The sequence below is a fragment of the Rissa tridactyla genome, chromosome 2 (genome assembly GCF_028500815.1).
Source record: "Rissa tridactyla isolate bRisTri1 chromosome 2, bRisTri1.patW.cur.20221130, whole genome shotgun sequence".
NCBI classification, from domain to species: Eukaryota; Metazoa; Chordata; class Aves; order Charadriiformes; family Laridae; genus Rissa; species Rissa tridactyla.
The window spans coordinates 127811584-127824861 of record NC_071467.1 but is presented as its reverse complement, the minus strand read 5'-3'; the positions used below and the strand labels follow the sequence as shown (position 1 = coordinate 127824861).

Here is a 13278-nt window from a genome sequence, read left to right as displayed (position 1 = left end):
GCACTCAAAAGAACTGTAACAAAAGAGGGCACTACTTTTTTGATGAGTAGAAAGTTCTTCTTTTGGCTTATAGAATTATATGATGCTGTCTTTCAGTAAAAGCTATGTAATGGATTGCATTGGATCAGTATATTTTTCCAAGAATGCTCCCCAATAGTGAAAGACAGCACACTTCTGTCCTTGACAGAGTGCAAGCACGTATTGACCTAGTCCTGACCTAAGCTGGATCATCTCCTCTAGTCCCAAAGAGTACTTCATATTCATTTGCTCCTCTCAGAGTAAAGGCAGAAAAAAACAAAAAAACAAACCAACAAGTTCAGCTTAGGACTTCTGAAAATTGGGTGCATAAGTAATGCCAGGACTGGCAGCTCCACCATGTTGGGCACTCTTCAGGAGAGAAGTAGGCTGTACACGTCATGTACTGGACGTGTGTTTTCTTTAGTGGTGCATATCATTTTTTTATCCATATTTGCCTTGCTTACTCAAAATATTTTCAGACATATTTACAGGGGAGGAGGAGAATGAGGACAGATAATGAGAGAAAACATGATTGAAGAGAAACAGTGAATGACATTAAATGGTGACAGGATGTGGAATGATTTCAGTGACCAGTGTTCACCTGCAAAGAATTCAAATGCACTTTGATTATACAAAAGAGGAAATGCATTAAAACATGAAACAATAAATTGATTTGTCTCCATTTCTAATGATGAACCATGTTACAGTAACTTCTCTAACCCTACAAATCTATCATTTCAGACAGTATTACCGGGTGTGCTTCTAAGCACAACTGAATTAGGTTTGTTTGAACATGGCTGATGCCTACAACTTTCTTCCAGGAGCAGTCTTAACAACTAATTTTTGTGTGTGTGTGTGTGTGTGTATGTGTAGAAAAGACATGAAACAATTGAAAAGAGTAAGATGTTTCTACTTCTGGAGGAGATAACAACAGCTGTTTAAAAGAACATTGCAGCTATTGGTGTGGTTTAGAAGAAGGACTTGAGAGTGACTTCTTGTCCAACTGAAACTACTGCTGGAATGCAGACAGGCAGAATGTAACTTTACAAGAATGAATTTGGCCAGTCTAAGAGTCATAATGATATTCTGTAGAGATCTGTGATTCTATTTTTAAACAGGAAAGTAAAATTGCTTAATGCTGCTTCTCTTTGAATGCATCACTTCAGCTTGATAGGGTGGCGGCTCTCTGAAACATTTCTGATAGTAACAGCACTGAGCACTTTTTCCCAGAAGTTTTGATAAAAGAGTCAAATCTGTACAAAAATGAATTAAGGACAGAAAATTAAAATGGAAAAAGGAACAGTAGAAATACCTTGCTTCTGACATCAGTTCTACCTTCTTTTGCTTACTCTGTCTTCAACCTCAAAATGGGAGTATTTAAACCCAATTAAAGGCAATCTGCTTCTTCCCATGGTTTTTCTCTCCTTTTCCAGTCTTTTTTCCTCCTGTTCCCAATTCTCCCTGTCCCTTCTTTAAATACCTTAAGAGGAAGCATTTCCTGATGACTGAACTAGTAATGTTATTTTCAAAGCTGCCTGTCTGCCTCTTGGAAAGTTTGGACAGGATGGATAGAACCAGATGGATTTCCTTTGAAGCATACTTTTGGACCTTCAACTGTGGTGGCCCTTCAAAAGGAAAGTTGCTGTTTCACCTCCAATGCTTGCCTATAGCCTTCAACAGGCAGTCAGGGAACTTCCAGTTGAAAATTTAAATTAGAAAGCTGAATTGTGATCTTGGTGTGTCCATTTTCAAGACTGCAGAGTTCAGAATATAGAGAATAGAGTGGGAAGTGACTGAGCTGCTTGGTCTTCCTAAGGAACCCTCCAAAGCTCAGCTGATCATTTGGCAGCAGTCAGTTGTGACAGCAGTGGTCCAGGGAACTGTTCCCGTTTCCCTTTATGAACGAAAGTAGATGAATGCCGAAAATAGTATGTTGTGAAGGAACATGATTATAGAAGTGTAAAAAAAGTAATGCTCTAGCAGTACTTATATGTCTTATAAATAATATCAGTAGACTGATGGCGGGTGGAGGTAGTCAGTGTTGATACCCAAAAGCCAAAAAACACAAAAGCCTGGCACTGAGCTGAATTATCCCAGAATGGATGGGGATTGGGATCTAAGGTGTGTGCCAAGATCTCCATTATACTTCCAGTGCATTACCAGCACCTAGGCATGCATTATCTTCTGTTGTGAGTGGTCTGCATTAACAGCAAACTTATGAATGATGTCATTGGAACTGAACAACATACCTTGCAAACAGGACATGTGAAGCAATCAGTAACAACAATAACAATTTATTTTAAGCAGTATAATTATGTAGCAGGTGTGGGAGAGAAAGGTTAACATGAATTAAAAATATCGCCAAAATCAGCGTTGTTTAACTTAAGTTTTAGCAAGGTCAACATTATAGACAGTAAGGAAGATAGCTGATACTAATTTTACAGATGATGTGCGGTTTATAAATCTCACCATCTGTAAGACACAAGGAGTTAATTTTATTTCTATTCTAAGTCTGATGTCTGATTAGTTTAAATATCTTTGAATTAGTGGAATGATGCTCTGACTATCAGGTCTTCTGTCAAGAGATTTTAATGAGTATCAAGTCAGATGATTAAGGTAGAATGATTCTGTAGTAAATATGGAAGCTTCAGATGTCAAGTTAACAAAGTGAAAGCTATTCCAGTAAAATAAGCAACATCAGTTCAGAGTTCAAAGGAAAGCACGGTTTCAGAGGAGTAAGCAGCTTCATTAAACTCTATTAATGATCCCTGTAGACAAATTTTGCATTTAAATTAATGCCTTGCTTCTAGAGAAAGCGGTATTACTGAGCTTCAACCAATGATGCAAAGAGATTTACATGAGCTGAACATCTGTGATTCCCTGACTACTGACCTCCTAAATAAGATTTTTTTTTTAGAATTACGTTAGTTGTAGATTTAGTAGTTCACTTTTTTTCCCCCTCTCTCTGCTAAAAGACAGCTGTTTGAATTAAATTCATTCTTTATCCTTGCAGGGTCTTCATTCTGGTGCCTACTGGATATTGTTCCTATAAAGAATGAAAAAGGAGATGTAGTACTCTTTCTGGCCTCTTTCAAAGATATAACAGACACAAAAGCGAAGATTGCTGCAGAAGACAAAAAGGAAGGTTTGTGTGAATTGCAACAACATTGATAAGAACCCACACTGATAAGTTTTTGAGAGTTGCACCTACATGAACTCTCTCTCTCTCATGTACACTTTTCAATATAGAGACCTTCTAGCTTTCCAAAGAAGAAATTAATATATGACATGGAAGGATAGATAATAAGTTGAAGTTCTTATTTGTAATTTTTTTTATTTACATAGTGGTCCACATTCTGTAAATGTGGAATCCAGGGGTCAGAGTACTTTGTCCTCAAATTAAATTTGTTTTAATGTACCATGATTTGATTTATTTACTTTCTGGGTTTTCAGAGGTACATGTTGGAAAGGCTAAACTTTCCTTATGTGAATCTGATTTCAACATGACTGCTAGATGAATCAATGCATTTTTTCTTGTTTTTCTATAAGCAGAATATACATCTTTAGAAATTATTTTGCCTATTGAGAAGCATGACTATTCTTGTGTCATCTAATTTTCATGACATTATATGAAATGATAAGATTTATTATGTCTTTAGGAAGAAATACATTCTCACATTTATTTGCTTCTGAAAGGAAACAATGCAAGGATTCTCTCATGAATTTGGAAAAAGATTGTGTTATGCTGATTCACAGCCACCATAAAATAGTTTTGACTGTATAGCGTAGTTAAATTTTGCTAAATTCTGCTAACACAAAGCAAAGGCAGTGTGGGGGGATGGACGTTGTGCAGTCAGCATTGACCTGTGTTGTGTATCAACGGCTGTGAATTTGTTCCAGGTTTACATTTTGTAAAGGTATACTGAACCCACACTTTAGGTTTGCAATTTTTCAGTGTCGAAGGAACTGTCTAGAAAAAGTTTATCCGTAGATGGTAAACGAATTCTGTAAAATTTCATTACTGTTGAATTTTCCAATCTGGTACTACTCGGGGATTAATTTTAATTTTCCACCCTGTAACAGCCATTTGATCTCTGCATATCTCAGAAACAGCATAGGTATGGCCTTAGGACTCCTTTTCTCCTTATGGGTTTTTGATGTAGGGAAAAAATTAGGAACAATTAGTATTCAACTTCTTCTGATTTTAAATATTAGCTTTTCAATAAAATAGTTATATTTCATTTAAAAGAAGTGTAATTCAGCATTCTTTTACAACATTTTAGTACTTCACCACAGAAAATATTATTTTTCCCTGTGCTGCTGAATATTCTTCAATCAACATTTATGCCAACAACGTCTGCCTCTTCTGTACATTTGGACAAATAATTTCACCTTTGTCTTTTCAAGCCATGAATAATGGAGGGGTTTTTTTCCATCCTTCACTTTTTGCACAGAACACATTTGAGAATTTCTGAGCTGGAATACTGAAGAAAGGCTTTGAAGCACACAAGCACATTTTGCAGTTTTCTTTACATCCAGTCTCAACTAATCACTTCATCTCGAAGTAAAATAGTTAAAATATAAAACATATTTTATCTAGTTTCACTATAAGCCTTAAAAAGCCTTACACTTAGGAAAGTTTTAGGAGAGTAGTTTATTAAAATATGATATGTGGGGCCATGTAGAAGAGAGGCTGTCAGAACATCTGTGCTCTAAAGGCTAATGATTTACCTCATGAGAGATGCAAATTTTCAGGATACATTCAGTGAGAAATCACACTCAGTATGCCAGTGATGATTTGAAATAGGTGTATCGCTGATTACTGGTAAAATGACAGCTATTGTTTATCTGATAAACATTTTGTAGCTGTATGCTTATTTCAGGAAGGGTTAAAATGATCTTCAGCTTTTGATGTGGGTTCATGTTAAATTGTAAATCTAAGAAGATTTTAGTTCATGTTTCCTGTTGCACATTTAAAAATTAATACTCCTCTTACTGCATACCGACAGAGGAACGCACTTACTCAGAGCTACATTACACCAGCAAATGCCCATTCAATTGCTGTGACCTTATGAATACTGACCTTTGACTGTCCTGCACAACGTACTCTTTAGAGCACAATCCTTTAACTTGGTTTCTCCTTCCCTTTATACTCATTTTAAACCCATGGCAATCATTTTATGCTATGGTGATATTTGTTTGCACCATGGCAGCAGAAAGTAGCACTTAGTGTGGGCCTTTGCCAAATAATATATTTTATATTACATACTGTCATAAAAAGCAGGATTTAACCATTTATTCAAAATATTTACAAACTATTCCAGCATTTTAATTTTATGTAAATCTACCTAGCTGTATAAAAACAAATTTAATCTTATGTTAGCTTTCTGAGTAACATTCAAATTCTTCCTATGCAGTGATTCACTAGTCTTCTAGCGGTGAACATCATCTCATCATTGTCAGAAAAGAATTCCCAGTACAATCTATGCAACTGATTCAGTATCTGAAATTTCAGAATGTTTAGCTTCTAGAAGTAATTGGTTCTTTACTTAAACCACAACCACTGTCAGGCATGTAGGATGTACCTCGTATTAACAGAACATTGAGTTTGTGTTTTGTTTAAAGGTATTAAAGATGTTTTTAAATGTTCAGTGATTAGCATCCATTGCAGAGTGATTGATACACAATGCCAGATATTATTTTCACCGTTATTATTGCTAAAAAGATAATTTTACTTTTTCAAAGATAAATGAATTTGTCCTTTCAAAAATCAGATAACTTGTAAACTTGGAGTTGAAAGCCAGCTCTTGCTATAAGATAATTGCCATTACGCACAGTTATTTATTCCCTGTTTGGCATATCTCTTGCCGTTAGATTGTGTAAGGGAAGCAGAACTTAGATACAAACATGCTCACTGTGAAACTCTTCTGCCCATGCAAGGTTGTATAAATGTTTTTGTTTCAGTCTCTCTCTTCTCTGTTCTGCCCAGAACAGACTGATAATTTGTATGGAAGATTAATAGACACACTGCATCTCCCTTTAATTTCTAAACCCCTTAGAAAGCTTATCTAACAAAATTCCTTCGTGTTCCTTTTCTCCTAAGTCATCCCTGGACCCACTGGCATTCCCCCAAGACTCTATGGTAATACAATCTCAGTGGTTGTGCCTCCAACAGTCTTCTCCAGGCTCATTCTTCCTCCTGTCTTTCCTACCTTTGATACCATCTGTTTCTTCTGTAAAATCTTTTTCTCCTTGTACTTTCACAATAACACCTTCATGAACTTTATATCCTGGTTTTATGGCCTCTCTTTTCTTGTGGATTGTCTTTTTACTTTTGCAGATCTCAGGAGTTGATACCCTCTTCGATTTCTGCAGACCTTCTCTTATCTATTTTATCTCATCTGTTCACACAACTTCAGTTGCTCCTTTGCGCCAGTGTGCCTTGCAAAAGTCCACTTTTTTGCCTGATTCACTTTACCCAGCCCAAATGTCAGATGTCGTCTGTGACCTTTTCTTTTGACTGCTTCATTCTAAATACAAATTTAAGAGAATTTATTTCTGTTCTTCTTCTGCATAAAAGTTTCCAGTGAAATCAGCCCTATCAGTCAATGGGAAAAGCAGACTTTTTCCTAAGACTTTCATAAATGAGAAAGGCAAAAACACATGCCTGAGAAGCGTGGCAGACTTTAAGAAGTGCTTTGACAGTCAGCAACTCTAATATGGCTTCTTTTGTTGGTTTGTGTTTTTTACGTTAATTTACCACCCTCCTCCCCCAGCCCCACACCCCTTTTAATCATAATGTTCCTAGAGGCTTCAACTTTTCAATATTGGTAATTTCCTTTCAACAATACGTTTCCCCTACCTGTAAGTTTATTGTAGAAATATGCTCTGCTTTCCATCTGCTTAATAATACCTATAATAATTTACTGTTGTGTAAAGCAACTCAACAGCTTTTCTTCCTAAACTTGGGCTCTTTAATCAAATTGATGGTCTTTCCTTTCCAATATACACGAAAAGCGTTTTTTTATAAACACAATGATTCCTTCAGAAAACGCTTCTTAAACAGTTTTATGGGAGATTTATTTTAGCATCCTAGCTTACAATGAGCTACATTTTGGTAAACTGGTAAAGGAGTTCCATTGTCCTCTTGGGGGAAAACTGATTAAAATGAAAATACCAGACGATAAATCTGGACTCCCATATGGTATGGCTGGGACAGTGTTTTTCTATTTCTGCATATGAGCTTTCCATAATATATGTGGACATGTGCTGGAAGTTAGTGAGATCAAAAGAATCCAGGCAGTGAAATAAGAAATTAAATTAGTTGGTGACTACTTTTAGATCTCTAAATAATCTGTATGCAAATATGTAATTATTTGGGTTATATAGGCGTGGAGTTCTACTGTTGAAATCACTGTTAAAATTCCCCTGTTGAACTCCCCTCATTCCAAAAAGTTTCCTTTAGCCTTCATTGCTAATCTATTTGTTGGTTTTTCCTTTGAGAAAATTTTTAGCTCTTTGTTTGAAAACATTATCTTCGGACAGATTATCTCAACTTTATTCCAGCATTATTAAAAAAAATGTGTACAATAGATAGTAAGCACAGAATCACATGATAGTTGAGGTGGGAAGGCATCTCTGGAGATTGTCTACTCCAGTGCCCCCTACTCAAAGGAGGGTCAGCTAGAACAGGTTGCCCAGGACCATGTCCAGATGTGTGCTGAATATCATGAAGGATGGAGACTCCACAACTTCTCTGGGCAGCACATTACAGTGTTTGACTGCTTACAAAGCAAAAAAGCTTTTACTTATATTTAAACAGAATTTCATGTATTTAATTGTTGTGCCCGTTGCCTCTTGTCCTTTCACTGGGCACCACTGAGAAGATTCTGGCTTTGTCTTCTTTACCTCCCCCCATCATGTATTTATACACATTGATAAGCTTCCCCCCCGAGGCTTCTCTGCTCCAGGCTGAAAAGTTCCAGCTCTCCCAGCCTCTCCTCCTATGTCAAATGCTTCAAACACCTAATCATCTTTGCAGCCCTTTACTGGATTTGCTCCAGTATGTCCATGTTTCTCTTGTACTAGGAGCCCAGACCTGGACCCAGCACTGCAGATGTGTCTTACCAGTGTAGTAGAGGGGAAGGATCATCTCCCTCAACCTGCTGGTAGCACTTTTCCCGATGCAGACCACAATGCTGTTGGTGTTCTTTGCCACAATGGCATATTGCTGGTTCATGTTAAACTTTGTGTCTACCAGGACCTTCAGGTCCTTGCCTGGCAATCTGCTTGCCAGCTGGTTGGCCTCCAGCCTGTCCTAGTGCATGGATTTATTCCTCCCAGCTGCAGGACTTTGCAGCTTCCTCTGTGGAACTCAATGAGGTTCCTGTTGCCTCATTTCTCCAGCCTGTCAAGGTCCTTCTGAATGTTCTTGCAGCACAAACATCTGAAGTAACAATTCCTTGCTTCCAGGTTGTATCATCTGCAAACTTTCTGAGAGAACACTTTTTCCCATTTTATAGGTCATTAATGAAGACGTTAAACAGTATTTGCCATAGCATCAATCCCCAAGTCATAATGCTACTGGGTGGCTTTCAGCTGGACTTCATGCAGTGGATCACAACCTTCTGAGCCCAGCAGTTCAGCCAGTTATCAGCCCACCTCACCACTTCCTCACTTGTTTGTTGGCCATTGTTTTCTCCCCATTTTGTTCCTAGTTTGAAGGCCTCCTTGCCAGGTTGGCCTGCCTGTTGTCAAAGACACTTTTTACTCCAGTAATAATGTGAATTAAAAACTGGACTACACCCTTTCCCACCACGGATTAAACTAAGAAGCAGTGTTACAATTTAACTGGCTAGCTTTTTCTGGCTTCTTATTAATCCTTAAGTCTCTACAAATATCTATTAAAACCGTTTTTGATTATGCATCATTTGTTAGAGGGAGGGGTTGTTCTTTTCAGGGTGCCAGAAGTGAAATACCATGTGCCAAACATTTTGCATTCCAGATTTTCATGTAAAAATTGTCTGTTGGGGGCAGAGATGGGCTCTGCTTCTAAGAAATTCTGCAATGTGCACTTTGATTTATTCTGATTAATTACTGTCTCAGCTACTTCATGATTGCTCAAGCTACAGCAGTGAATATTCAGGGCGTAACTTTTCATTTTAAAGCTCCTTACACCTGCCAAGAGGCAGGATATTGAGAGAGGGGACATACTCTCACCTAGATGTACAGTATTCAAAGCAGATAAAATTGTTTCAGAACGCATGAGGCACCATGTAGTTCTGTCAATGGAGGAGGTGGGATACAAGCACAGTTTTACCCCAACTTTCCCACTGCCCAAAGGAACAACATGTTTGGAAAACATTTATTCTGCAATGACTCGGTTACTTCTCTAGAATGACTTTGCTCCTGGCTGACCATCAAAGTAGGAAGGGTCTGTGTCTCTTCTGCCCTCAGTAAAGAGAAACTGCTCTCCTCCTGGTCAATGCATGAGAGTGTAAACACTTACGGGACAAAAATAGAGCTGCCTTTCTACTCCCTGTTCCTGCAGATACATTTTGGCACATAGATGCTCTCCCTCTCCCCTTTTCACCTTCTTATGCAAGCAAATAAGTTGAACCTTTAGAGACGTATCAATCTTTATGGCCGTTGCTTTAGCTTTTTACCAAGTGTTAAATGCAAGTGGCAGCTCCATTCCAGCAGCTCTCAGACAGGCACAGGGTATGTTCTGCAGGCAAGGAGGAAAGTGTCCTTTATGGTATATGTGGAGTGAAAATGAGAAAAAGAAAGGCAAATTCTGATTCTTGAGCCAATGCGGAGGAGCAGACTGTATTCTGGGATATCATGGAAGGGTGAGAGAATAAACGCATTAGCAACCAAATAGTTCATTGACTCACGAGTTCATAGATAAACTTTTGCAATCACCTCTATATTTTTCTTAGAAACCAAGTTATCAAATTTGGGGGAGGGAGGGAAGTTTTTGGGGGTTTTTTGTTTTGTTTTGGTTATCATTTTGGTGCTTTTCTGTTTGTTTGACTAGGTTGATGGCAGACTTAGTAGAAAATATATTCAGATTTTCCTTTTAGAGTTTGCTAGCTCAGCCATGTAAGATTGACAACAGAAAGCATGGAAGAAACAGGGAATATGTTTAGTATGTACTTTGCCGATTAGAAGAGCTCTTCAGAGTTGTGTGTGTGGTAGGTGGGTTTTTTGAGGGCGTTTTGAGGGGCAGAGGGATGTTTTTTTGAGGAGGCAGAGCGTTTGCAAGCCTTTGTACATAAAGGTCTTATTTCTGTTGAATAAATCTGAAAAGGAGGGAATGTCTTTGAAGACTTTCACAGGCCTAGAAACAGCCTGGTGTCTTACATTTTCTTGACAATGAGACCATGAGGACTAGAATGCATATTGCATATATACTTTGTGTTCAGAAGCACAAATAAAGGGACTTGACCATTTGCTGAATTCACCTGTAATTGCAGTTATACTGAATGTGGTTCACATTGTAGCTCCTCAGAACAACTCTGAGGTCCGATAAACACTCAGCAACTAAGACCTATTACAGGTGAGTTTTGCCTAGCTGTAGCAAAGACGGTTTTACAACTGCCAACCATCCATCCTACCTTGTATAATTAAGGTTGTAAAACAGTTTTGGTTCATGACCAGTAGCTTTTGTACTCTGAAAATCTCATTCCTTGAGAGATAATCAGAGATACTTTCTGAGTGTTTCAATGACCACATGAAACATATACACAGACATTATAGGTTTTTGTACTTATCTATGTCTTAGCTCTCTAAATGTTTCTAAAAAGCCGTTTTCCCCCCTGTTTTAACTCTGGACAAGTTTCATTGACCACAAAACATTTTTATAGGTGACCGATCTTGTTCTGAATTGTAGATAAATATATTAAGAAAACAAGTCTTCATTTTGAAAAGACTTGCCTTCATTACAAGATAGAAATTATTCAGGTGTGTATATTCCTATTTTCACTTAAGTGAGGAAGGTTATACTTTACCGTCAACTTCTGTGCAAATCTGTTTCTCTTTTTTCAATGATTGTGAAATTATGAACTCATTGGATTGCAAATAACGTTCCTTAAATATTCTGGAGAACAAAATATTAGTAAATAAATTATGTGACTGAATTAATGGAATTAAAGGAAAAAAGAAAACCTTTAGGCTCAGTAAGATTATGTCCTTAAATACTACGTCCTTGCACAGAAAGACAGACCTGAGCACTTGTTGAAGTAAAGAAAAAGTTTCTCAGTGACTTAAATAATTGGAAATATTTAAACTCTAGGCTTTTTTAAAAAATATTTTAAATATTCTCTGTATTATTACAGTTATGTTTTTGTTCATGATGATAAATGAGCATATCACTTTGCTATGAGCTAGCATTCACTGTGGGAAATACAACCTATTCCAGGAAATAAACGTCACATCAAAAAACAGCTGAAAGAGTAAGTGATGACCCAGCTGTAAATTCAACACTACATTTTGTTCTGTAAGAACTATATATGACCACTCACTTCAGTGAAATCAATCGAAAAGTTTCAAATTTGGTGGCATAATAAAAATGACGATTTTCCCTCTTGTGAGATGACTCTCTCTAATTGTGTAGTAATAAGCTGGTAAATAAATTATTTTTGTTATTTTCTTTTGTTATTATTGTTATTTTTAGTTATTTTTGTTTTGGAATATTTACTTCATTATAAAAGATTCTGTAACTTTTTAGGTAAAACCTGAGAGAAGGCAATAGTATTAATAGATGGGGAAATACCTTAAAGTCAATCCATCTTCGGAGTTATTCTGCTGAATCTCAGTCTGTTAGAAATAGTTGAAGAAAGGTGTGTCTACTTGGATTTTTTTTTTTTTTTCAATTCTGAATTTTATGAGATACCCAAATACTGGCATCCAAAAAAGCAGATTTATTTATTTATTTAGGAGCGTACACCCATCAGCCACCAAAATGAAGGTGGAGAAAGATACTTTCTTCTGGTCTTTGTGTGTCTTTTCCTCTCTAACCTTTTTTTCTTAATGAAAGAAGAATCAGCAGCCCAAAATGTGGCTAAGAGTTTCTTATTTCATAAGCGTACCACTATTTAAAGTCTTTCCGTCCATGAAACAGTAGTAGTAATGTATGCTATTGCTGCTTTTCTCGGCCAGTTCAAAGCTGAATTTTCTCTGAAGGCACAATATTAAAGTGATGAAAATCATACAATTGACTCTGTGTAAAATTGCTCCCTTTAAAAAATATTCTGTAATAATGTTTACAGTTTTTCAGATGGTACGTGCATTAAGTACATCTTCTTATTGAATCAGTTAATCAGTTAACAGAATAAAAAAATGGCTAGAGGCTAGCCTGGATCCACCATACAGCTAATAGTTCTGTGAGTATTTGGTTATTGTTGACAGAAAGAATGTGTCATACAACCAACAGACCTCCTGCAGCCTATTGCCCATGGTAGTGCTTTTATTCTGCCATTAATCCCAAAGCAGGCTTTTATCAATTTTCTCTTTATTGACAACTGCCGGTGTGCCGTCCCCTAGAGAATAATATCTGAAAGTTAGCTAAAGGTTTTTAAAAGCCTAAAAAAAATCATACCAGACTTCCATGCAGTCTGTTTTTGAAGAGGTTTTTTGTGTTCATTCAGAACCCTTTTGTATTGCTTTACCCCAGTTGTCTCCTTTGGGGATTTGGGTGGGGTTTTTTTTTGAGGGCTGCCTATGACATGTATTTTGTGTTAATGATACTGTGTGTGATTCAGTACCATTGTGTTTTCTGTAGACATCATTTATTTTATGTATTTATTTTATGGTATGTGGGCTATTCATAGGCGTCTATGCAAAGATTACACTTTCTGCTGTGTTTTTTCTTACTTTATGATGCAAGTGATAAGGGTTTCTCAAGACTTGTATTAAAGGGACAAAAGAATCTTGACTGCACTTCTTACAGGGCTGAAGACCTAGAACAAGAGCAGGGTGGTATTCAGGTGCAGCCTGCTCATGCCTGTGGAAAAGTTCCTGGGCCACGAGCCGGTTCCTGTCACCCTCTCAGCTGTCCTGAGAAGGAAGATCCCCGGGAGCTGGCAGGCTGCAGTGGGCTCCCTCGACCGTGTGCTGGGCACCCCTCCTCCAGGTCTGGCTCTGCCTGAGGAAGGACTTGTGGTATCTTTTATTTGTTACCACCTGAACTTCATGACTGAAAGAACAGTATGAGTCTTGTCTCCCGTTTGATGCTTAAACACTTTATTTTACATTTCA

General features: G+C 37.4%; 1 protein-coding gene across 1 annotated transcript in view; it reads left to right on the top strand.

Annotated features, from left to right (window-relative positions):
- Positions 1–13278, top strand: part of KCNH8 (potassium voltage-gated channel subfamily H member 8) — a 190249-nt gene that overhangs the window by 74580 nt on the left and 102391 nt on the right. Inside the window, exon 3 of the mRNA XM_054191617.1 lies at positions 3032–3163. Within this exon, the coding sequence (XP_054047592.1) occupies positions 3032–3163 (132 nt within the window). The remainder of the gene's footprint in view (positions 1–3031; positions 3164–13278) is intronic.